This window comes from Melanostigma gelatinosum (assembly GCF_949748355.1).
Source record: "Melanostigma gelatinosum genome assembly, chromosome: 20".
In the NCBI taxonomy this organism is placed as follows: Eukaryota; Metazoa; Chordata; class Actinopteri; order Perciformes; family Zoarcidae; genus Melanostigma; species Melanostigma gelatinosum.
The window spans coordinates 6,577,437-6,602,985 of record NC_136653.1 but is presented as its reverse complement, the minus strand read 5'-3'; the positions used below and the strand labels follow the sequence as shown (position 1 = coordinate 6,602,985).

At 42.7% G+C, this 25,549-nt stretch overlaps 2 protein-coding genes across 2 annotated transcripts in view; both read left to right on the top strand.

Moving 5' to 3' along the window:
• Nucleotides 1-3,134: 3,134 nt before the first annotated feature.
• LOC306794290 (uncharacterized protein) lies at nucleotides 3,135-5,689 on the top strand (the record flags this gene model as incomplete). Its single annotated transcript, XM_079292329.1, has 4 exons — nucleotides 3,135-3,196; nucleotides 3,607-3,700; nucleotides 3,974-4,117; nucleotides 5,669-5,689. The coding sequence occupies 4 exons, from the start codon at nucleotides 3,135-3,137 to the stop codon at nucleotides 5,687-5,689; spliced, it is 321 nt and encodes a 106-aa protein (XP_079148455.1).
• An 11,859-nt stretch (nucleotides 5,690-17,548) lies between these two features.
• The window catches only part of arhgap29a (Rho GTPase activating protein 29a), a 33,191-nt gene continuing 25,190 nt past the window's right edge, over nucleotides 17,549-25,549 (top strand). The window contains exons 1-2 of the mRNA XM_079292506.1: nucleotides 17,549-17,679; nucleotides 18,941-19,338. Coding sequence (XP_079148632.1) covers nucleotides 19,041-19,338 — 298 coding nt within the window. The 5' untranslated portion in view covers nucleotides 17,549-17,679; nucleotides 18,941-19,040. The remainder of the gene's footprint in view (nucleotides 17,680-18,940; nucleotides 19,339-25,549) is intronic.

Below are 25,549 nucleotides of genomic sequence, written 5' to 3'. Positions count from 1 at the left end.
ATGGTAATTAGATTAAATTAATTATATTCACATTAAGTATTTGTAGTTAAAGGTAAAATACACCTAAAAGTGATTTGAGGGTTGCTGGAAATGAATAATACCTGACTGACAGTCAATTAAGATATTTTACTCAGTAAAAACTGAACTGAATTTGTATCTTCAAATGGCACATTTTTTTTATTTTTATGGTGATATAAAAATGTTTTTCTCAAATATTTCACACAATGACGAATGCATAAGTTCAGGACAAAAATGGGTAATATCACAATATTTGAGGTGCTACAAAAATATATTTTCTCAATAATTCCATAGAATGACTGATGTATATGTAATCAAGGCATCGTTGACTTAATAATTGTTAATAGTTGTTTAGAAAATTTAATAACAATAAATAACCACAACGAAATAAGAATAAAATTGAATATGATTGTCTGATTTATGTTTGTTTTTTGTTTAAACAAATCTAAGAAAACACTTTGAATCTGTAGGCCACTGCCTAATAGTCTTATTATTGCCATTTGATGACAATTGCTCATATACTGTAAGCCTAATTAAGTATATTTATTATTTTGAACAACGGTTAAATATTATTTCACAAGTTTCAAAAAGTGCCCCCAATCTTTTGAAAATGCTGCTGGATTTCAGTCAGTGGGGGCAAAAATTGCAATTTACATGGATGTCTTATTTCAATTTAAATAAATAAAATAAAAAGATGACATCACAACTGTCATCTCTCTGACGGCAACATGAACACATCAGAAGGATCTACTGGTTGTCTTATTAGTGAAGGCTTTGTACAGGATGAGAGCTCATGTAACTGTAACCTTAAGTACAGGATCATGGTCAAATGGAGATATTACAAATGCACTAATGTCTTAATTCAAAGCTACGGTTGCTGAATGTTTGTCCATCGTTCTCTCCTCAGCTATTGGCTCTCTGTAACAAAACACGAACAGAATCAGCAAAATACTCATTCAGTGTATTCGTGTAGTTAATCTCAACATTTGTAACCTAACCGGTCTTAAAGTGATATTTCAGGTTCACAACCAGTCTACCTGAGCTCACGTTGGTCCGTTTATGTACATGATATGAAGTATAAATAATCTGTAAAATCATCACAAACTCCGTAAGATATTACGGAGTAGTACCATCGAAAGTTGACGGGACAGACATTCTAATGAGACATCGCCACATGACTTAACGGATTATTTTAGCACACGTGATGTTATAAGAGCTCTTATTTTGCTTTAACATTGGTATCGGTGACATTCGAGTGAGTTGAAACCCAGTACTTACATTTAAAAGTGAATCCTGCTACTTCTCCGGCTCCCGCATCAATCACCGCCATGTTGGATAAAATAACATTTTCATCGGCACGCAGTGCATCTTGGGATACGGTGGGCCGCGAAGGATACATCAGTTGTGTCCTCCGAATCTGGGAGCTGAAGGCCGCATTCGTCAGCTGCATTTGAAGGAGTCTTCGAAAACATGCGATATGGGACAGCCTAGTCGCAGCGCTGTGACGGAACTGGTCTACGAATGCCGCCTCCGAAGGATGCAGCCCCTGAACTGAGACACAGCTTGTGTTACTGTGTAAATGAGTCCAATGATCAGTGTTAAAGAAGCCCAGTCGTGTGGCTGTAAGCTCCTGAGGTGCTGCTCCCTCCGGACTCCCTGGTTGACGCGCTCGCTGCAGGCTAAACTACCTGAGGTGTGGTGCATTCGACACATCACAGACCTTTGTATGATGATCTGTAGCTCATTTATTCTCGTCGTGGAAACAATTTACACGAAAGCCACTCTTTCCCACAATGCATTAAATGTGTAGCGTATGCGGTCAAAACCGTTTGCCCTTCCGGGGTCAAACACCTGACAAACACAGCGATTTAGGGACTTATATACCTGAGCCCAGGACAGGAAATACAGCGCCACCCAATGCACAAAGAAAGAAATACAGTGGTATTTATGATCTCATATTTGGCTCTAACAATCAGTACAATAGGCCTGTACAGTAGACTGTGTCCCAAGACATTCAGTAATCACTAGTCCACCATGTGTTTAACATTTTGTAAAGCTGTCTGATTCTCTGGTTCTTGGGGACGACTGAGCCTCTCTGATAAATATAGACACAAATTAAAACCCTGCAGCACTTTAGAGCCCTATTTCACTGTTTGTCGTATTTGTAGACGAGCCGTGGACATTAGATAAGGACACTTGTATTTACATATGAGAGAAAAACACTCCCACTACGTCTGTAGCGAGTGGAATACGGCTCTTAATAAAGTACTGCCATTCTTAAAGTAACCGTACATGAAATGGGGTATTGAACTGTTTTTTAACAGCAGGGTATTGCGACACTTCTTTAGTATCGGTATGATGTGTGACACTAGATCTCAGTAACATAATGTAATGATATCAGAGACATCAGTGTGACCTCACAGTTGTCTATAATGTTCTCCCTGCAGATGTTCAGCTGCTGTTGGTGATGAAGGAAGATATTCCCCCTGAGTGGAGCCCCAGCCTGGACCAGGAGGACCAAGAGCCCCTCCACATGAAAGAGGAGCAGAAGGATCAAGAGCCCCTCCACATAAAGGAGGAGCAGGAGGACCAAGAGCCCCTCCACATAAAGGAGGAGCAGGAGGACCAAGAGCCCCTCCGCATAAAGGAGGAGCAGGAGGACCAAGAGCCCCTCCGCATAAAGGAGGAGCAGGAGGACCAAGAGCCCCTCCGCATAAAGGAGGAGCAGGAGGACCAAGAGCCCCTCCGCATAAAGGAGGAGCAGGAGGACCAAGAGCCCCTCCGCATAAAGGAGGAGCAGGAGGACCAAGAGCCCCTCCGCATAAAGGAGGAGCAGGAGGACCAAGAGCCCCTCCGCATAAAGGAGGAGCAGGAGGACCAAGAGCCCCTCCGCATAAAGGAGGAGCAGGAGGACCAAGAGCCCCTCCGCATAAAAGAGGAGCAGGAGGACCAAGAGCCCCTCCGCATAAAGGAGGACCAGGAGGACCAAGAGCCCCTCTCCATAAAAGAGGAACCAGAGGAACTCTGGACCAGTCTGGAGGCAGAGCACCTCAAACGGCTGGAGGAGGCAGATGTCACCAGGTTCCTATTCAATATTGTTCGTGTGAAGATTGAAGATGACGATGAGATACCTCAGTCTTCACAGCTTCATCATCGTCAAAAGGAGGATAACAGAGAGGCAGAGCCTCCAGCCAGCAGCTCAGCTACTGATGGAGAGGACTGTGGAGGATCAGGACCAGCCGGGAACCTAGATCCAGATCGTCTTGCACAACCGAATGCTAATGATGAAATGGTTTCTGACTCCTCTGAGATGGAAGTCCGTTTTGATGATTGGCAAAAGCCTTTGTTAGATTCTGGATCAAAAACAGAGAACAGTAATAGTGATTGGAAGGAGACCAGGGCACCAGATTCTGCTACACATGCTCTGAAAGTTAAGGAAACCATTGTTAGGGATGTAGTCTGTAACGCTGGCAAGAAATCCTTCAGCTTCTTCAAGTGTAGCAATAGATTTTTCGACAAGGGTTTTCATTCACAGAAAATAATCCAAAAGGGAGGGAAACGATTTGGATGTGATGTTTGTGGGAAAAGATTTACAGAGCAGGGAAATCTGAAGACACACATGAGAGTTCACACAGGAGAGAAACCATTTGGATGTGATGTTTGTGGGAAAAGATTTACACAGCAGGGAAGTCTGAAGACACACATGAGAATTCACATAAGAGAGAAACTATTTGGATGTGATGATTGTGGGAAAAGATTTACAGTGCAGGGAAATCTGAAGACACACATGAGAGTTCACATAAGAGAGAAACTATTTGGATGTGATGATTGTGGGAAAAGATTTACAGTGCAGGGACATCTGAAGAAACACATGAGAGTTCACACAGGAGAGAACCTATTTGGATGTGATGTTTGTGGGAAAAGATTTATAGCGCAGGGAAATCTGAAGACACACATGAGAGTTCACACAGGAGAGAAACCATTTGGATGTGATGTTTGTGGGAAAAGATTTACAGCGCAGGGAAATCTGAAGACACACATGAGAGTTCACACAGGAGAGAAACCATTTGGATGTGATGTTTGTGGGAAAAGATTTACAGTGCAGGGAAATCTGAAGAAACACATGAGAGTTCACACAAGAGAGAAACTATTTGGATGTGATGATTGTGGGGAAACATTTACAGTGCAGGGACATCTGAAGAAACACATGAGAGTTCACACAGGAGAGAAACTATTTGGATGTGATGTTTGTGGGAAAAGATTTACAGAGCAGGGCAATCTGAAGACACACATGAGAGTTCACACAGGAGAGAAACCATTTGTATGTGATGATTGTGGGAAAAGATTTACAGTGCAGATAAATCTGAAGAAACACATGAGAGTTCACACAGGAGAGAAACTATTTGGATGTGATGTTTGTGGGAAAAGATTTACACGGCAGAGAAATCTGAAGAAACACATGAGAGTTCACACAGGAGAGAAACCATTTGGATGTGATGTTTGTGGGAAAAAATTTACAGAGCAGAGAAATCTGAAGAAACACTCAAGAATCCACGCAGGATAAAATCTTCACTTTGCTGTGAAAGATGAATTACATAAATATGTTGTCTGGAACCACTGCAGTTTTCATTCTTATATTTTCGTCTTTGTTTGTAAAGGAGAAGAAAGGGGAAGTGTTTCCAAACATTATATATATATATCTTAAGTACATTCAAATCAATGACAACACACAGTAGGTCTGTGATGGTGGAAACTAAAACAGGAACCAAAGACTTTGTTCATCAGGGGCAATATATGTATTTAAATTGCAACATTTAGTTTAATGTCTAATCGATACATATTCAAACTGATTGTATTTTAAAAGTGTAATAGGTGTGTTAAAGAAGCCCAGTCGTGTGGCTGTAAGCTCCTGAGGTGCTGCTCCCTCCGGAGTCGCCTGGTTGACGCGCTCGCGGCAGCCTAAACTACCTGTGAGGTGTGGTGCATTCGACAGATCAGAGACCTTTGCTGTATGATCTGTAGCTCATTTATTTTTGTCGTGGAAACAATGCACACAAAAGCCACTCTTTCCCACACCGCAGTAAATGCGTAACGTATTGCGGTTAAAACCGTTTGCCCTTCCGGAGTCAAACACCTGACGAACACAGCAATTTTCGGACCTATATACCCGAGCCCAGGACAGAAATACAGCGCCACCCAATGTACAAAGAAAGAAATACAGTGGTATTTATAATGCCATATTTGGCTCTAAGACACCGACCCCTAATTGTTAACCCAGACAGACATAACAATTCAAACAAAATACAACAAAGGAGCCAAAATGTTAAGGTATGACCAAGTGCATTGCAGACAAATTATTTTACACTCCCTGTAGCAAAGAGAGTTTTGTTGACTGGTACTTGCCCTCTGATATGAAGCACGGTGGGATGAGTTTTACCACATTCTTTGCAGGACAAGCGGCTTTCGCAGTCTCTGCTCATGTGACCAACACACAAGCATGCAAAGCAACCTCCCTGTTCCCTAAGAAAGTCAAGTTTTTCATTGTGCTTCATTCCTTTGAACTGTTTACATTCCTCCAATGGGTGATTATGGGCACAGCACAGGCATCCAGTTTTTTCGGCCTTCCCTGTATCTGATGTTGGTTCCATAGCTTCCTCAGGCCAGTCCATAGAGGTTACTGTAGTGGCAACAACATTTCCCCTCACTCTGTTGCTGGGCTGGGATTTAAACCTGTCATAAGTCCTTGTTGGGCTCTGGCCATATGGCTTAAACATGTGCTGTGGACAAAGAGAAATCAGGCCTCAACCTTTTCAAGCAAGGGTCTCATCCTGATTTTTAGTTTGAGGAGAGCAAAGGAATGTCACACTAGGGTGTGAATTCCCCCCCCCCCCCCCCCCAAAAACCTATGGTTCCTGAAGTCACCTGACTACACCGCTCCAGTCTCATTGGCCGAAGGCCAGGCGAACCCAGGACCCCTGTGGTTCGACCCCTGTTCTATAAAACTGTCTGCTTCCCCCAACTCAAGGCTTTTTCCAACTCTCCCTCCGGGGTTAACAGGAGGCACACAACGCTCTTCGCCCGGACACCCCCGTCCAGGCCACAGAAGAACCAGCTTTCCCCGCCAGCGCGAAGCTGGCCACGAGGAAGCCCCTCAAACCCTGTCAGGTCACGAGCCGTTTTGCTGGACGAAACGACAGTGTTCCACTTTGAGTACGGCTCCACTCAGCCCGCGAGACGAATCCGCATCAGCGATCCGTTCTCTGCTTTTTGTTTCTTTTTATTTTGTGCACAAACCGGCACAGAGGAGCCCGACGAAGCCTCGCTCCTCTCGTGACCGAGGATTCCCGGCAAGACGCGCAGACACGTCGTCTCATCCGAAGTTAACTGTTCTCCCTGCAGTGAGTACAGACCGGACCTGCGGTTGCTCCAGAGCCACGCCAACGGACCGAAGCCGCACCAGCAAAAGCCGTGCGAGACACAGCGCCCGCTACCAGCCGCGCTGCAAGCAGCCTGCCCCCCCCCCTTTTCCGACGAGGAAAAAGGGCCAACTCTTCCACGAACACTCTTCCCTTGCTCCGAAGCATCTCAAAGTAAGAGTTCATGGCGTCTGGGCATAGCTTACCTTAAATTAACTTAAGTTAAATTCAGGCCATTCATTTATATGTTGATATTCCCGTGTTTTTGTGTGTTTAAGTTACTGTCGCGTGATATCGAGATATGGCGCAACTCCTCGCGGACGAGAGAAGCTCCGCTGTATTCGTGTATTAACTGTGACTGTTTGCTTGGATTTATTTGATTTCTTTTCATTTGTTTTATTACACTTCGTGTAGTATTCTCTCCTCATTCAATCAGCTCTGTGAGTGAAGTGTGGAATCTCGGCTATCGTACATAACTGCTGGCAGTTCTACCGACAACGGCACGTTGTGTACGATACGGCCAGCGACCCCCATTATCACTACAACGCGGACCGCACGCAGAAGTTTGATTCATGAGCCCCCACCTTTTTCTCTTTCCTCCTCTCACGTAACACACACAGCTCCTAGCTCTACACCTGGGGAACCCCGTTCAAACGAGCGCCTCACATCACGTGCTGCCCAGGCACACGTGATTACATACAGCAGCCTAACTGCCATTTTGTCCGAGTCACTCGACTCCGCCATCTTTGTAGTTTTTAGCTGTAGTTCTTAAGGCCCCTCCCCTTTTGGCCAGCGTCACTCGACGCCGCCATCTTTGTAGTCTCTAGCTGTAGTTCTTAAGACTCCCCCTCCTTTTCACCCACAGACCCACACACACACAGACATACACCCTCATCCATTTTATTCATTCTTTAGTTTAGGCATATAAAATTGTATGATAACGTTTGTTGGTTGCAATACTAATTGATCTGATCATTTATTATTTAGATTTAATAAACTCTGTTATACTTTAAGGAGCAGTCGTCTGTGATTACTTGTGCATATGTATTTGATAAGACTGTATGTAGTAGCCTGTGCTCGAATTTAAAACCTTCACTGTCACTGAATGTATAGTCATACGCAGACTATTGACATTATGAGTGACTACTAATTATGAGACTTAGTTTTATCGTTTGGTTATTGGTCCCTGTTCGCAGGGTGGTGCCCCGTTTATATTAATAATCATTAATAATTGTTACATACATCAATAATTCTATTGATGTCAAGAATTCAGTTTCTTAAATGCTGATAACCCAAACACGCTCCTTTAGATCCCAACATCCTTGTCCCAGTAACACTGGTTGATGGGTCCTGTATGTCACCAAACAGAGGGTCAGAAAGAATTCTGACACGACGCTCAATGAATGTGACCAGGTCCATGAAGTGAGCTCTGTGGTTAGCAGTCTCTATAATGCCATGAGCTGTAGTCCTCCATTGATCCCTCATTTTGAATGGTAACTTCGATATAATGGCTCTCATGTGTACAGGCATATCCAGTTCCTGCATGTACTGGAGCTCCTCCATGACGTTGCAGCAGCCTGCAAGAATAAAGCATAGGCTTGAAGTGCTTTGCCATCCTCAGATTTTATCGTTTGCCATGCCAAAGCCTTTTCCATGTATGCAGCTGCAATGTTATACTGATTTCCAAAGTGTTCCTGGAGAAGTCCTTTAGCCACTGCATAGCCACGCTCCGGAGCCATATGCTGGCAGCTGCGCACCAGTTCTCTCGGCTGTCCTCCTGTAAATTGTTCCAAATAGTGTAAACAATCTGCTCTGTCTGCTTTTTCCTCTACTCCTTGTTCAAAGGCTTTGATGAAGGCTCTACTGGAGAGGGTCCCCTTCAAATGTAGGAATTTGTCGTGGTGGCAGAGATGATGAATGCTGCTGGTGCACCAGAGCTGCTGTTATGTCATTTTGCCTGTGCATGATGGCAAGTATGTCTTCAGACGGATTTAGAGTGACTTGATGGTGGTTTGCAGCATGTCTGTCTTCCTTCTTTAACTGAGCCTGCTGTTCATTGGGGTTGCGAAGCAGCCTTAACCCATTGCTCAGTTTCCTTTGGTCGCACATCCGTTGATCGTGGTTTATCAGGTGGCAATGGCCATTCTGTCAAGTCGTTTTGTGGTTTTGATTTTGCCTCCGGTTTGTATTCCTTTGCCATAGGGTTTAAGCAGTTGACAGATTCCTTTTTTCCCGTTCGAAGTAGGAAGCCATGCCATCTGAGGGTCCTTGAGAACTGTTCAGATCAGAGGCCTGATATACTGCCAACATAGCATTGGAAGCAGCGAGTTCGGCTTCCAAATCAAGCTGCTCTCTTTTCCTCCTGAGCTGTTGCTCCTGCTCCTCCAAAGCATGTCTTTCTTTTCAAGCTGATATGCGAGTGATAAGTGCGGCGCTACGTGCCTCCACCTTTATCCGTGCAGAGGACGTGGTACTGGAGTTACCACTTTTATTACTCCTTTGACTTGAATGTTTACCACCAGCATTAGATACACTGTCATTTGGATCAATACAGTCCTCAACATTTTCATACACAGCACCTTCATTGGATGAAACCCACAGTTTTGTAGCAGCAATACATTCATCATTAAACAGCATTTTTGCTTTAAACAATGTTTCATGTTTTTCCCTCTCGTCACACGGTAGTAAACCCAACAGAGATTCATGCATGCATTTTGCTTCATCACACACCTCAATCAATCCTCCAAGAACATTTGATACCTGTGTTTTATCATCCCCAGACAGTAAATATTGTGTTGATTTTCTTATCGCGGTTGCTTTATTTCGTTTAACTTTTCTACCATTTTGCAATGTTTCTAATTTGCGAGCAAGCGCTTTTGCAGTGAGCTTAACTACACGTTTTTGCATTTCCATACCACCAGACATAGTGCTGGGTTTACCCTCAGTTAGCACACCAGTCCTGGTAGCTTCGTCCAACGCCGCCTCGTGGCTCTCCATGATAAATAGTCCACATGTCAAATGCAAAGTCTAGTGTTCTTGTCCGCACGCTTCGGCCACCAATGCATTGGGTTTATGCCCAGTTATGTGCGCACACAATGTAAATGGCCATACAGAGTAGCGCTACGTATACCTCTCTGTGCCTTGGGCGCCGGGCGGTGGTCCGATGCTCCACGGCCGTGTTAGCATTAGCCCCGTAGCTCCGTCCTCCAACCCTTGCCAGAGACCCGAACAGCTCCGCGCAGCCGTCTCCTCCTCCACTGGATTCTCCTCCGTTACGTCTCAAACGTGCTGATGTTTTCCACCCAAAGTTCCAACTTTTGGGAGCCAGGTTTTGACGAATGTTAAAGAAGCCCAGTCGTGTGGCTGTAAGCTCCTGAGGTGCTGCTCCCTCCGGAGTCGCCTGGTTGACGCGCTCGCGGCAGGCTAAACTACCTGTGAGGTGTGGTGCATTCGACAGATCACAGAGACCTTTGCTGTATGATCTGTAGCTCATTTATTTTCGTCGTGGAAACAATGCACACAAAAGCCACTCTTTCCCACACCGCAGTAAATGCGTAACGTATTGCGGTCAAAACCGTTTGCCCTTCCGGAGTCAAACACCTGACGAACACAGCAATTTCCGGACCTATATACCCGAGCCCAGGACAGAAATACAGCGCCACCCAATGTACAAAGAAAGAAATACAGTGGTATTTATAATGCCATATTTGGCTCTAACAAGGTGGAATAGGAGACCTTCTGTATTAGGCCATGTCCATACTACTCCGTTTTCGTTTGAAACCACATGTTTTGCTACGTTTACACTGAGCGCCCACACTACGCTGGCATTTTCAAGCACCGAAAACGGAGGAGTTTGAAAACGCCGGGATTGCTTATTCGTTTGGACGGTCTGAAACGGATACGTTTGGAAACGATGACGCCCACACCCACGTTCGCTACTTGATTGGTTCTTAACAGTCATGACGTGTCCTTCCCTGATTCGTCACACACCTATCACGTGACCGATTCCCGGAAGTCAAACAACATTGATTACCGATCGACTACCAGGTTAATTTAACATGGACAACTGATTACAGGCGGTACTGACCTTGTTGTCTTTACTAGCAACTGTTCAGTTAAAGTCTGCATTATTACGGAGGAAGCAGCTGCTATTGGAGCGATCAGTGAGCAGCGTGTCCAGCGGCGTTATAAGATCTACAGAGCGGACGTCTGAAGCCACAGTTGGCGGCTTTAGGGAGGGTGATGGACACAAAACGGAGGACTTTCCTGTCCTTATTAATGCTTATTTTGTTCTGCACAGCTGTTGTGAAGTCCGCAGATACAATGTAAAGGAACAAAAGCAGTAATTGCTCTCCAGCAGGACAGATACTTCAGCCACCAGCAGAGCTACGAGTGAGATCTACCGACAACAACGAAACCGAGAGGGAACGAGTGAGAGACGTGTGTTGACCACATTTATGGATCCATAAGCTAGTAAACTATTATGTGTAAGTGTTGATTTTGAAGTGAATTTGATGTGTGAGAAAGACCTGCAGCGCTGTAACTAACGTTAAGTCTGAAAATAAAACTTCCAAAACTTTCCACGAAATGTGTCTGTTTGAGTTCATAGAGAGATTTTAGAGAAGATCTTAAGTATCAAACACGACCTTTCATGATTAAAGACGAGTCATTACTCTGTCATATTTGTTTTAACTAAGCAACCAATCTACTTCCTGTTTACATCGACACCCACGCGCATGCCCAGTGTATGTGAAGAGTCACGTGATATTCGTTTTCAGTCGTTCGTATGGACAGAGATTTCGAAAACGGTGCTGAAACGTGTGGACGGAGATCGTTTTAGTTTTAAAACTCGGTTTTCAAATGTAGTGTGGATGTAGCCTTAAAGAAACTACATCAATGTTTGTTTTTTCTTTCTTTGTGTTACTGAAACTTTTGTAACATTTTATTTGACAGACTCATAACTTTTTGTATTTCCTAGAAATCTTATGAAATGTAATTCCTGTGATTCTTTAAACCAGTTTGTCTTTGGTGCAGAGCTTGTTACATTGTTTGGCTTTTGTTTTTGACTCTTTACTAAGAGTGTGTATTACGCTGGATGCCTGTTTTTCCTTGTTTGAGACCAAGCCTCAGTAAAACTTAAGACTTTTCGACCAATTCTCTGCTGTTTATTTTTCATCAATATCATACAACTGAAGTTATAACTTTATTATTTGGTTTACTGCTAAAAATTGTATTTGTGTGACATTAAAGTTATTTTTACAGACTCGTAGCTTTTTGTATTTCCTAGAAATCTGATGAAATGTAACTAATAACTCCCGAAATGATAGTTTGTGGTGGAAATGAAGGTATTTCCTTGAGAGAAATCAAAAGTATCTCAAGCTTTCTGTCTTTTAAGTATTTATTACAGGATAAAATATAGAAAAGATTATAAAAAGCTTACAAACAAATCAAAACAAAATAACAAGCATAAACAGCGCAAATGTGCACTCACAAATGAAACAGATTAAAGTAGAGTAGGGTCTCGATGGACTCGATGGACCGCAGAACAGGATAGTGGGACTTCAACTGATCCCAGAAATGATAGAGGGGATCTCTATAGGCCGCAGGAAAGGATAGGTTGAAGTCATGTTAGACCGCAGAAAAAAGGATAGATGGTCAAATATATGATGCCAATCAAATGTCATTAAAATACATTAAATATATTTGTGCAACATTTCAAATGTTTTCATCCTTCCCCCATGCATTCCATCAATCTTCCAAAGCTTGTGTGCTGAGGAGTCTTTCACAATAACATAGTGTGGCGCTAGCACAGAATGTCATGACGTCTCATATCAGAGTAATGATAAAATCCCTTCTCTTCTACCTCTAACTAACTAAATCAGTATATTTGTTCCATAGTTGGTAGATGACGCGATTCTAAACATTGTATTGGTTGTAGGAGTCTCTCTGCACAGATAGTCAGAGAGAGAGAGACACAGTGTCACAGTGTCACAGCCTCCAAATCTACCCGTGCTTTAAGGAAACTGCTTGATACTGCGACTCAATCGTGAGGAGTACCTTCATGTGGAAGAGTAAGCCGTTCAGCCGGGTTAACTGTATGGCACCGAGAAATTGTCACTTCCGGCGCGAACAGAATTACGTCATAACCCGAAGCGCGTGAAGACCGTGACTGGTGTACAACGTAAGGGCATGACCCATGGTTATGGTAGAGGCCTTCTCATTGGCATAGGCGGCAGATGCCAGACCCCTGTAACAGGGTGGCATGCCTCTGACAGTGGAGTCAAGCTGCGTGCTGAAGTAGGCCAACGGATGCTTATGGCCTCCCTTCCCGGCATTAGCAAAACCTTGTTGCATAGGAGGCAGATAATACAAAATATGGGAACAAAAGTCAAAGGAACAACAAAGCTCCACAGCAGAACAACACGAAGGAGTACCGACGTGATAGCAAGAACTACGGAACAACAATAAACAAAAAATGTGATTGCACGACCCTTGTAAAAAATAACCACAAAATAGGAGATTCAATGAAAAACTGCACAATGGCCACGAGACTACAACACCAGAACAAAAACCTGTCCCTGAGAGTCAGAGGTAGCCACAGTAAGAACACATAAAAGTCAACGACACTGAGGTAGAGAACAAATGATTGTGTAGTAAGGCAGCAGCGCAGTAAATAAACGTCACGTTATGCGTCGCTTGAGACAGAGAGTGGGTGTAAGAATGATGCGTTAATGCTGGTGGTCAGGGAGTAAGTAAAGAGAGATTGTAATCATTGGGCCGTTTATCAAACTGTTACAAAAGTCCTCTTTATCCGACCTACCCCCACCAGAGGCTCATAGAAGGTTATCCAGGGACTTAATAGGGAGTCATATGCAACCCTTTATCAACTATCAATCTCTCCTTTATGGTGTGAATAAAGAGTCAGGCAGACAGAGTCAGGCAGAAAGTCAGAGAGACAGACGGACGGACAGAAAGCCAGACAGACAGACAGACAGACAGACAACATTTCAACTGTTTTCATCCTTCCCCCATGCATTCCATCAATCTTCCAAAGCTTTTGTGCTGAGTAGTCTTTAACAACAACATACTTTGTCGCGAGCACAGAATGTCATGACGTCTCATTTCATAGCAATGATGAAATCCCTTGTCTTCTACCTCTAATAAACTAAATCAGTATATTTGTTGCACAGTTGGTAGATGACGCGATTCTAAACACTGTATTGGTTGTAGGAGTCTCTCTGCACAATCAACTCATCACAGAATTCACTTCCACCTCCGAACACTAGATGGTGGGCACGCCAGCCAGTGTTTAGCAAGTTAACTTGTCAGTCGAGTAGGAAGAGGGAGATTGGGAGCTTGTATTCATGATAACCTTATCAAGAGACGTCTGACCATCTAATCTTGCACTGTATTTCAAGTTATGCTGTATCTTCTCAATGTGAATGTCATAATGCCATATCAATTACTGGCAGATAATATAGTTCACAGTTAGCCAGGCTATGACAGTAGATGTCCATTTGTTTAAAAAAAAAACACATTAAATATCCTATTTATTTAATTTAAAAGGCATATTATGAAAGCATTCTTAGTTTTATTATTTCATACATTCTACAGTTGGCCAGGTGGACAGCATGTCTCAGCAAGATGATGTTCAAGAAGGACCATCAACAAGCACAGATGTGCTTTGTTACACTGACATTCGGTGACTGTTCTTCCTCTTTGTGGGGTGAACCAAAGCTTTGTGTACATTATATGTAATTATATTATATTATATAGCCCAAACCTGAATGCTCTGCTTCACCAAATTGTGAGAAAACGGAAAATCCAGAATTTTTTTTTAAAATCCAAAATACATGTATTGTATTTTGTTACATTTTCTGGCACCAGTATTTTGTATTTTATTTTGATACATTTATTTGAGGGGTATTTTGTATTTTGTATCAAAATACACTTTGATGTATCTTTGCCCATCTCTGCTGTTACGCTACCTGAAGGCCACCGTAGTTCTCTGACACGCTTGGAAAGGGAGGGGTGAGCGGAGGTGTTCAGCTGGATGCAATCTGCAACTTTACCACGAGACACCACTAAATCCTACACACGACTCCTTTAGGAAACTGACTTCAAGGGCAAATCTAGAACAATTTCAAACCAATACGGACAACAACAGAACAACTACATAATGAACAGCCATGTCACCAATAAAGATCAATCTCACAACATAAATCAGACATGCCGATAAGCTCCTCACTTTATGAAAGAAAACAATCATATTGTTTCCCAACTCAGGTGTGGAGGTTTGGAAAAAGTGATCCACCACTTATACAGATTCACTGTGAAGCTCAGTGGATTTTTATATTGTATGACATGACTCAAGGTCATTTAAATGAGGAATGTCTCCTGTAACAGCTTGTAGAACATTTACACTTTTCTTACACCACAATTTGTCTTGTACTACAGTGATTCAGAATATTTGAATCGTAGTGTACCACAGACTGTTCATTATGTAGTGGTTAGAAATAGTTTGCCGTAAAAGATCCATGAAAAAAAAAGTGGCCGTAAAAAAGTGTTTAGTGTTACGTAACGTTACGTTGTCAATGATTTTCTTATGTTTGATTTTAGTTTGGTAAGGAATCATTGCTTGAATTATACAGCACTGAGTTTGTCACTGTAGCCTTCTTATTTTCGTTAATATAAATAAATGTGCTTTAAAAAAAGCATCTGTATTCGGTGGTGCTACAACTGTAACGAGCCCAGTGCACTCTGCGTGTTTTTAGTGGAAGGGAATACTCTGTTCACGTAACACCAATTTAACAATCAATTTGCGACTTACTACTACATCAACAGCATAGTTTTAGGAAAATGCAATCTTTCCTGCAATTAACTAAACGCCCCATTGGCGCACGATAGCAATTCATCTACCACATCGACAGTTTTACTTTGAAATATTCACCGGAAAACGTAGCACGATATTGTGTCTGCGGATACCATATATCCATGGATTGTTGATGGCTGAGAAACAAAGCATTAACAGATCATTAGTGTACACTGCCCCCCAGTGGTCATAGTGTACAACTACAGCGTTGTATGTTAAACGTTTTATTCTGTTACATATTTTGTTAGTGTGGTATTATATGTACTGTAACCCCTAAAAGGAAGGGACAATCCTTTCAGGGCTGTTTATTGCACAAATGTTAAATATTATATTTCTTTATTTTGTCTGATAAGTGCAAATCTAATACACAGTGTTTGTAAAATGTAGGGGTAATATCTGCACTATCAACACTAATGGTTACTTCTAAAGAATATAAATAAGTAATGATAGCATAACCGGCATAACTATCGATATAATTTCCACTGAAGAATGTGTAGTTGTATTGTGACCACTGTCAAGAAGCATGAACATTGTCGTTTTATCATAATTTGTTAGTTAATTTCTTATTGATTCAGTTTGACAACTATGTTTTGAAAATATTCACCAGAAGTACTATTACGTAATCATGTCAGCATTGACGCTAGCTTGATGAATTGAATATACTGCAGCTCGACACTTTGGCCGCTTGAAGGCACTAAACACTCATTATTTCACAATCATGACGGGTACAGAGCGGCTGTCGCCGGTGAGTTTATCTACTGGCGCCAACTATTCTCAACAATTGTTTGTTTAGCTAGCATACTTACCTAAAATTAGCATATTTTTGCGTGACCCTAAACTTCTTTTCAACCAAGTCTGAGATTTGGTTTCAATTTTTGTTTTGTTATACAAAATACTGACCAGAATAAAAAATAATAAAACAGTTATTAATGTGAATAATAATCACTCTCAAAACCGTGACCACTTTTGTTCCTGCTGGTTTAACGCTGATGATGACCTGCCGTAATTTACATCATTAAAGTCATATTCATCACTCTTTCATTTGTCATTGATACATATGTCCTGTAACTATTGTCTTTAGTTGTAGGAGAGTCAGAACTATGGACGTACTGTATATATCACATGTACTTTACTGTAGAATAAATCACAGGATACGTGTAGATTTAGTTTTGTGTGAATATGTCAAGTCAGACACGATCCTGGAGGCTCCTCAGTCTTTTCTAACAAATGATTGTGCTTTTGCCATATTTATCTCATTAGAATTATTTCTAAAGTATTGTGTGTGAGTGACAATCACATATCCCACATATATGTCAAATATATATATATATATATGACATATATATCCCAAGCACAGCTATGCCTGATTTGTTGTAAAATATCAAGATTCCCTCACTTGACAATATGAGCTTCTGCCTTATTTGGCTGAACTACATTCATTTCACCAGCAGATGTCAGTGATGTGCACTGCGTTACTTAAATCCTCCAGATTTATTTTCAGAGCAACTGGATAAAAGACTGAAAGACTAAATAACTTCTGAAGTTGAGGAAGATATAAAAATAAAAAGCAATCAGAAAGGTAATTTCTTTATATTTTTTAGAAAGGACAGAGAGTTGTGTCTTTCTCAGGAGAATGTCCCCATATCTAAAAGTTACTTGCGCTTCTGCTCCAAAGAAACGCAGTACAGGCGGCAGAGCGGTGCAAACTGTGGCTGCAGCACAGACTTGCTATTCAAGCAGTCCTCTATATAAACTGCAGGGATTTACAACCAAGGCAAACAACTGCCTGCAGCCTCTGTAGCAGTGGTGCACGCATCTCTATCTCTGTAAGGTAAAGTAAATGCTGATCAGGCTACTAACTGCATATTATTGGACTTTTATCAAGTCTGCTCTCTTTCAGTGAAATACGGATATTTAATCTTTCACACATTTTAGGTTGGTAGGTTCTGACATCGACACATTGGCATGTTGTTGCTGTACGTTTATTTTGAAAGGCATAACCGGATGTTCAACGCTGTATTGAGGGTTCCTTGCTACTTTACAAATCCAGACACCTGTTGTTAAGAGAGGACATCGCACGAAATCTTTAAAAAAATGCACGCGCACACACACACACACACACACACACACACACACACACACACACACAGACAGAGTTACCAATCACAAGTTACCGCCTACATCACACGGAGAGAGGAGGCGATTCAAGCCGGTGGAGCCGAGCAGGACAGTGAGGGGTTTTGGGATACGGCTGTGAGAGATAAGGATAGCGCAGAGGTTGTGGAATACATTTGTCTTTTTCAAGACTGGCCAGCGGACAGTTTCAAGCATCAGGATTTCTTGCGGGTGAAATGTTTCAGGATCCGACTGCAGGTGTGTAATTCTGTCTGATCATTTGCAACATTTGTTTGTGTTGCGACAAAACAAATTGCTGTTGAGGAGCACACACTTGAGGACAGATGTTCCTATAGTCAGTGTAAGTTAGTTATGTTATAGGCTAGTACTACGTTTTCACCAGAACTCATATTTAGTACCCTAAAGTAACTTCAGTGAAGCCTTTTTACCGGTAAAAAAATAGACTTATTCTTGAGGGGGAATTACTTTAACACTTTGCTTCCTCTGAACGCAACATTTCGGCATAACTTAAATACACGACGCATGTGTTTCTACCACAAAAGCCCAACGTTAAGGTTGTTCCTCGAGTCCGAGCGAAGTGAAACACGGACGGTAACGTTAACCGAGATCCAGCAGTCAGACTGGTTGCAAAACTCTGATATTTCATGACAAAAAGTGCTGCTTGGTAGAATGTGTTGATGCCGAATTAAGTAGCCGACCTTAATGACCCGGTAGGTTTCAATGGGGATTAAGTTCGTCTCTTTGTATTCAACAATAAGCAAGAAATCATCCCATTTTGGGATTTTTAACCCGCAGTGTCGTGTTCTCTATTTAACGTTACCTGTGCGCGGGGAGGTGCGCGGAGACTCAGAGTGTAGATGGGAGAATGCGCTGAAGTCGTTTTATCGACTGTGTTTTTCATCTAGCTCTATAGACACATTGTTTTTTGCCAACGAATGTTTGGCTTGTATTTAAAATCTAATCTAATTAATGTGCAGACCATGTTTTCATCATTTACATCATTAAACAAGGCCACATATAGACTTTAGATCAATACGATATGAATGCTTCAAATGTATCTCCTAATTAATTATATTATGTATTTATAAGCCAAACATAGGCCAAGTGTAACTGATGTATAACTCCACTTTTTTATTTTTAGGTAAATCGCAGTTAAAGACTGGTTGTCGCTGTCAGATTATGTTTGGGGTTGTAATTGGTATCATTATTGTATTAAGATCAAGAATGCTGGGACTTGTTTAGCAGTACAACTACTTGCCTGTATTACCTCACACATTGTTCAAAACACTACACTGCTTGTGAAATGTCCCAGGCAGACAGCAGCTCTGTTCGGGAACTGTCGAGCTACACACCTCATTTACTTCAGAGGTGTGTGAGCAGGATGACGAGCAGTCCAGCTGTGCTCGTCGTCCTGCTAAAAACACATCTGGTGACGCGTCACGATTGATGCAGTCAGTAATGTCGTGCTATTCCAAATGGTCTTCTCTCTCTTTGGCAGACGCCTTCATCCCTGTTGTGGTGCAGTGCTGGGTCTGAGAACGGGAGCTGAACTGCAGGATAACGGTCTCCAGGCCTAAGGGCCCCTGGACCAACAAGACATGCTGGCTGCCATGCTGCGCCAGAGTTCTGGTGGAGGATCGGGAGGCGGCGGCAGCAACAGCAGCGGAGGCTGCGACGGTGGTGGTGGTGGAAGCAAACTCGCTCTAGGCATCTCCCGACTCTCCAACTCCAGCTCGGGTTCGGCAGGCCCCGCCAGGGTCTCCAAAGGCGGCTCGGGGAGCTCGGGGAGCCCAGATGTTCCCGCCTCGGACCCGATCTATATCATGCAGCTGGTCAGCGATGTGCGCAAGTTCGCTGACGTGCTTCTACAACTCAAAGAAGTTTTCAACTCCAAAGGTATGTTTTTCAAGAGTTGACACTGGCATTAAGGCGAATGTGGCAAACATCCGCACAGCTTTATGTCCTATTCTGTTATTTGCTCTTTCTGCTGATGATAAAAAGAGGCCAACACAACATGCTCTTCTAACCAATCCTATCAGTTCTATTCACACTAATAGATAAATACTAACCGCTGCCTATTGGATAATTACACCTGCAAGGGCTTCCGCGTATAACGTCCTAAATTCTTTCCCTGTTGCTTGTGATAACATGAAAACACCAGTGTGGTTAAACCCTGCCCTCTCTGCTTTGTAGTTATTATTTCTGACTCATGAATAAGATGTATACGTCTCTCACAATCTGAGCTTGTGGCAGTGTAGAGGTGGGAAAAACGGGGTTTTACTGTAAGCACAGCCAAAAGGGATTTCTAACGGGACACATCTGCCGGTCAGCTCTTGTGTACACACGGTTGCTTTCAGCACAGTGTACACAGTCTCAGGTCTATCTACCTGGTTTGTCCCGCTGCGTCCTTGGCTGAGCGGTCAGTCAACCGGCCTTATCTCCCTTTTTAGTTTGGTTCTTTCCCTCCGTGTTTCTATCCGCACTGTAAAAAAAACAAAACAATACAAACAATTACAAAGTCTCTCTAAAAGCTATGAATGGAGGATTTGATAAATGACTACACGGTAAGAATTCTCAATATTCTGATGAGCCTTTTCTGGTCAGCGTAGGCCGAGCAGTCAGAGGAAATTACCCTGAAAAGACATTTTAATGCGACATAAGGATTTTTTTACACTGTGCAAAAAAAATCAAAAAATCCATGCTTTCTTTGAAATGTTCATAATTACACGGAAGCCTCATTAAACAACAGCAGCTGGAACATTTAACTCCCAAAGCTTTTTCGACAGAATAAAACCCCCTCTAAGGCGGTGACTAATAGGCCTCTCTTCATCAGTGATTAAATCATTTCCAAACCACAGTGGAGTTTAGAGACTTACTCATGTCTGTGCGGCAGTTTATGTTCGTGTGGGTGAGTATCACATTCCTGAATTAGTTTGGCGTTTGGATCAGAGCCAGATCTGTTAATCCCCAGACCTGGTAAGGCAGGTTTAAATATGATGAGGTGAAGATGCATGCGGTGCTGGTGGTACCTTTTTTTTTTTTTTAGTTTTCTTTCTTTCTTCCCCCCCATTACCACCGTGCCATGACTCCCAAGCCCTGAAAGAAGAAGGAATCCCAGGCTTTTGTTTTTTGTCTGGAGAGGTCAGTGAAGGTGCTTGACCCGGCTGGACTCGTCAGCATTACAGAGAATAGGACTTTCCTTTTTTTTTTTTTGAAGCTCGAGAGACTTTTCAGTGACCTGTCAGCACGGCAAGGATCAAAGCAGCAAGAGATCCATGTCTGCAGCTTTACGGAACAGAAGCAGGCTTGATCTAAGCAAGAAGCTTTCCCGGCTCCACATTTTCAGTTTCAGACTTAGTCGAGCGTGAACAAACCACAGATACAGTTGTTCTTTTGGTCTGTTCAAAGTGATCAACACCAAAGCATGCACACACAGGTTGTTGTTATGTGCCAAGGCTGCATAGCTGTCATACTAGACATTTTGCCCTCGCTGCTTGTCACTAAGAAACCGGTTTTATAATTTGTGACATCTCCAAATAACAACAGCATAGAGCTTAAGAACATCGTACCTTAAATGGGCTGAAAACAAAATGAACTCAGGACAAACAGTTCAGCGACTGTCTGCTGCACACTATTACGTGTACGCTCAAGCTCAATTCTGCAAATGCTGTGGCTGAGATGCCAACACATGATTTGTAAGAGTATTCCCATTAGCGGGCTTATTTTGGCTAAATACAGGAAAGGGCAGATTTGGGGAAATAGGCTGATTACGTTGTAGAAAACCGTCTGCTGTTGAGGAAAGCAGCAAAGAGACCATTGTGTCTCCAAGGAATTTCAAATGGCACGGGGAAAAAAAACAAGTTAAATTGAGGAGAATGTTTTGAAAAATCTGGGATTTTGACATTGGGACACACTTGATCCCATGCATGTATTGAGATCTGTGGATTTCATTGTTTTGTTGGCCATATCGAGGAGGTTTGTGCTTGTCGTCAATAAGCATCTTCAAAGTGTCATTGTTGGGCTTTAGCAGGGCCTGCTAACAGATTGTTGGGAGTCACTGACTTGTGCTGTGATTGGATGTGATTTAAATCCCCCTCTAATTTATGACCGTATTGTCTCTGCAGCGCCTCACAATGGCTCAAACCTCTCATTACCCTGGCCGCTCACCGAACCCTGCTTTTTCTTTTTTTTTTACGACGCAGGGCCAATAGTCAAGCTCAATATTCAGCTTAGAGCCTCGTACCCTTCGCAACAGTGCCTGCATTCACGGTCAGCGATGTGAGTCAGACACCCATTGTCCCAGGCATCGGCAGACTAGCATGCTGCTGCTAACTGGCAGCTTTTGCATGAATGATACTTTCCCAAGTCAAGAATAGCTGTGGCTTGTGGGATTTCTCCCTCGGGGGGGGGGGGGGGCAGCAGCAGCAGCAATGAACATCAATGAACATCAACCTTAAATGGCAAGTATAGTACCGTTGCTGCTCATTTGTGGTTGGAGGCAATGACGCATGACTGGATATTTTCTTTTTTTTTGTGTTCCCTGAGAAGAAATTGTTTATGTGCTCTCAATGTTGTCCGGCCAGCGTTTCCCAGATATTTGTGTTCTTCCTTGATGTGACCGTGACCTTGTGTGGAGGGGATTATTATTTAGAAGATTGGTCTTAACTGGGGTCACAGAGGACGTTTGGAGACCAGGCGAGCTGTGGAGCTGGTCCCTGTGTGGCCTTTGTGTTTGGTGGTGAATGAGTCCTCTGGAGCACCTCCATCATAAGATTAGCGTAGTAAACATCTGGCCGTAGCGTGTCCCCGTTCAACATCGTCTATTTTGGGACTGAGGTTGTGTTGATGTGGCTGTTTGACTTGGACAGGTGTGTCATTGCTGCTTTCATTGCCCTGCCAAACAGAATGACGGCCAATTTTGTGCTTCAGCTGCTTAGGAATGAACACTGCACCAATAAATGAGGACAGGGTGTTTCAGTTGTATGATTACAGGATATTGATATCAAGTTGAAAGAGGTCCGATGTGTGACATTCCTGTCAGGTTTCTTTCAATGTAATAACTTAATGCTATTCCATTTTTTTCCTCAGTTTAAATTTACATACACACAGCCAGAGTTGCTTCATTTCACCTTCTACCTCCCTCGTCTCACAAACTCCTAAATATTGTGCAATCCCACCAGGCCTCCTTCACAGCAAGGATGGATGTGGAATAAGCATGCATGGAAGCAAGGCTCCGTCACAGCTCCATCGTCATTACTCACAGTTTTAATTTGTCAGCGTTAATGTGTGACTCGTACTTATATCAGCTGTGTTTTTACTGTGAGTCACAATGCACTGACTCATACGTGTCCCCAGTAAATCAGTATTGGCTTTGTGAATGGAAGATTCTGGGTTTTAATGATTAACAGGTTTCTACTAAAAACGGTCCGCAGGTGTCGTGTAATGTTCTTCACTGTAATGCACCTGACCACTCGCTGAGCTACAACATGATGGCAGAGAGCCCAAAATGTTTTTTTTTCTTTCTTAATCTTCAGATCATTGGCAGTAAAGAAAATGGTACAATGGTTGCATTGATGTTCAACTTTAGTTGCGTTTTTGGCTTCATTTTTGTGGCTTTTGTTGAAATGTGCTGTGGGAAATGAGTGCTTTTTCTCTTTTTGGAAGCCTGTTGAGTATTCTTGCAAAGATGCTAAAGCTTTGTGGGAAAGTGATTCTGGTCTGGGTCCTCTGAGAGAATGCCTAAATGCTATTTTCGCGATTTGTATCCTAAATCACCCCTTGTGAAATACCAGCCTAAAATTAGCCCTGCTTGGGCTTTTCACTAACCATTCCAGGCCTTCTTAATGGCTGTAACTGCTCTGTTTAGACAGTCTGTCCCACTGGGTCTGGGATCCACTGTAAAGCCCTGCAAGCTTCTTCTTTCCTCCAAAAAGTTCCTTTTATGGTTCTTTTACTGCGCCCGTATTTAAAGCCTCCTGTAAATTACCTCAAGCACAAGACAACTAGCCTTCCTTACTTTTAAAGTCTTCTCTTGAAGATCAAGTTACATTGTTTTTTTTTGGAAGTCTTGGTTTAATCATACTCTGTACACTTATCTAGCCAACTAAGCTGCCTAACAGGATTCATTACATTACCGTAATTGTTTTGGGGTGATCTATGTTTAAAAGCACAGCTATTGTCTTAACATTAGTTTATGCCGTGCTAGGGTTAGATCTCTGGATTGCTACCGCCTGGGATTAAAGTGCAGAGTGTTGTGACATATGGCAGGTTCATTTAATCTCCTCTGACTGAGGAAAGAAACCATGGAATCATAAACTGTAGCTGAAAATCTTTCTTGTAGCAATGCACAATGCGCGAATCGTGTCACGCCGCATACAGGTGGCAGAACCATGTTGACTTGTCAAGTTTAATTGCCCCACTGCACTCTAAGATTTGTACATTGTTTTCAAGTTGTAACCCAAGTGAGCTCCCTCTCTGTGTGTTTCTCTCCTTCCTTCCCTCGGGTAAGATTTACGGTTATGGCCACTGGTTTTTTATTTTTTTTGCTGGGACAGCTTTGTTCCAGGAGGCTGTCGATGTCTGCCCCACACTAAGATAAAGCTTCAGGATTCCCACACTACAAATGAGAAGCCAAGGATTTGGGGGGGGGGGGGGGGCGCTGATGGGGCTGTACTGTCTAAACCCGGCAATGGAGGCTTCTGTGAAGTAACAGGGATGTTGAATATGGAAGCATTCTCAGTATTGGGTATGGCAGATAGGTTGTGTGATCAGAAGATCTCCCCTCTTCCTCCTTGGATTAAGGCTTTGAAACGTAGATGGCAAATTTATCCTCTGAATAAGATTAAATAGCCCTTGAATCTGTAGCCTCTATCCCTGCATTGGATTAAAGTCCTCTAGGATTAGACAAGGCAGACTTTATTTGACATCCTGCACTTTTAAACATCTGTGGTGCAAATTATACATTCATTTGATTTAGAAACATCCACTGGTAGGGATGTAAAGCTTATGGAATGTCCTTCATTTACTTTTGGCAATGTTTCTGATTTTTCACAACTCATTTATCATTAAGAGCTCAAAACATACAAAACTTTTCTTGTATGTTGTTTAAACCTCAATTTGAAACGAAGCTAAATTATGTGAATCTTAAATCCAACAAACATTCAAAATAGCTACTCTGGCTCTTGTTCTGGCCATCCCAGATAAGGTTTTTGTAGAAGATGCACATTTTTCTGTATATAAAGTAGAGGTCACTAAACATGCATTACACTTGAAATAAGCCCGACCCATTCTTAGATCAGCAAAAGTGATGTAGATCACAAATCCCTATATCGAGAAGCAAAAACATGGGCTGCCCTGAGCTTCTTAAGTTTATGTGTATTGTTGTGTAAGAGCATATCCATGTGGTGAGAGGTATGTCCACTGTCCATTCACTATAACTGTGTCTTTGGTGAGTCAGCTTCGCAAGGGAGAATTTGTGCAGAAGAGTCATCAGCCATAGTTCACTGGTTATGGCCTAGGTGACCGTTGCTTTTTTCAGTTTCAGCATGTCACTGAGGTAAGTAATGGGGTTTATCATGCTCATGTCATATGGAAAACCACACGGCCAAACAACATAGAGACTAGCTTAACTGTGTTTACTCTGGTCATGACACAAGCATCCCAGCCTCTGTATTTGCTGGCATTAGAGTGAGATTTTGGTAAATAGTTTGTAATCTGTTGTATAGCGAGGGGCTATTCTGACCATAATTGGCCTTGTTTTTCACCAGAGCCAACCTTAGGGCATGCTTGCATGTGCCCGGGGCAGCCCCATGCTGTGTACAGCTCATAACTCGTTAAAGACCAATGGAGCTGATGGGGAGGAGAGGAGGATAACCAACCGCTGTCTTTGTCCACAACATTCTGTAAGTTTAGGAACCCAGTTGCTGTGCTCAGTGAAAGGAACAGAGTCCCTGTTTGATGTGGAGGTAGGCAGACTGAGCGTGAAGCAGAGCCAGGACCAATTGGAGTCTGTCCTATCCTGTGAGACTCAAATTAGGCCACATTGGGGTGTAGAAAGGGCAAGGGAGGAAAGTGGACCTATTGGGGTGTGATTGAACTTGCCAAAGCG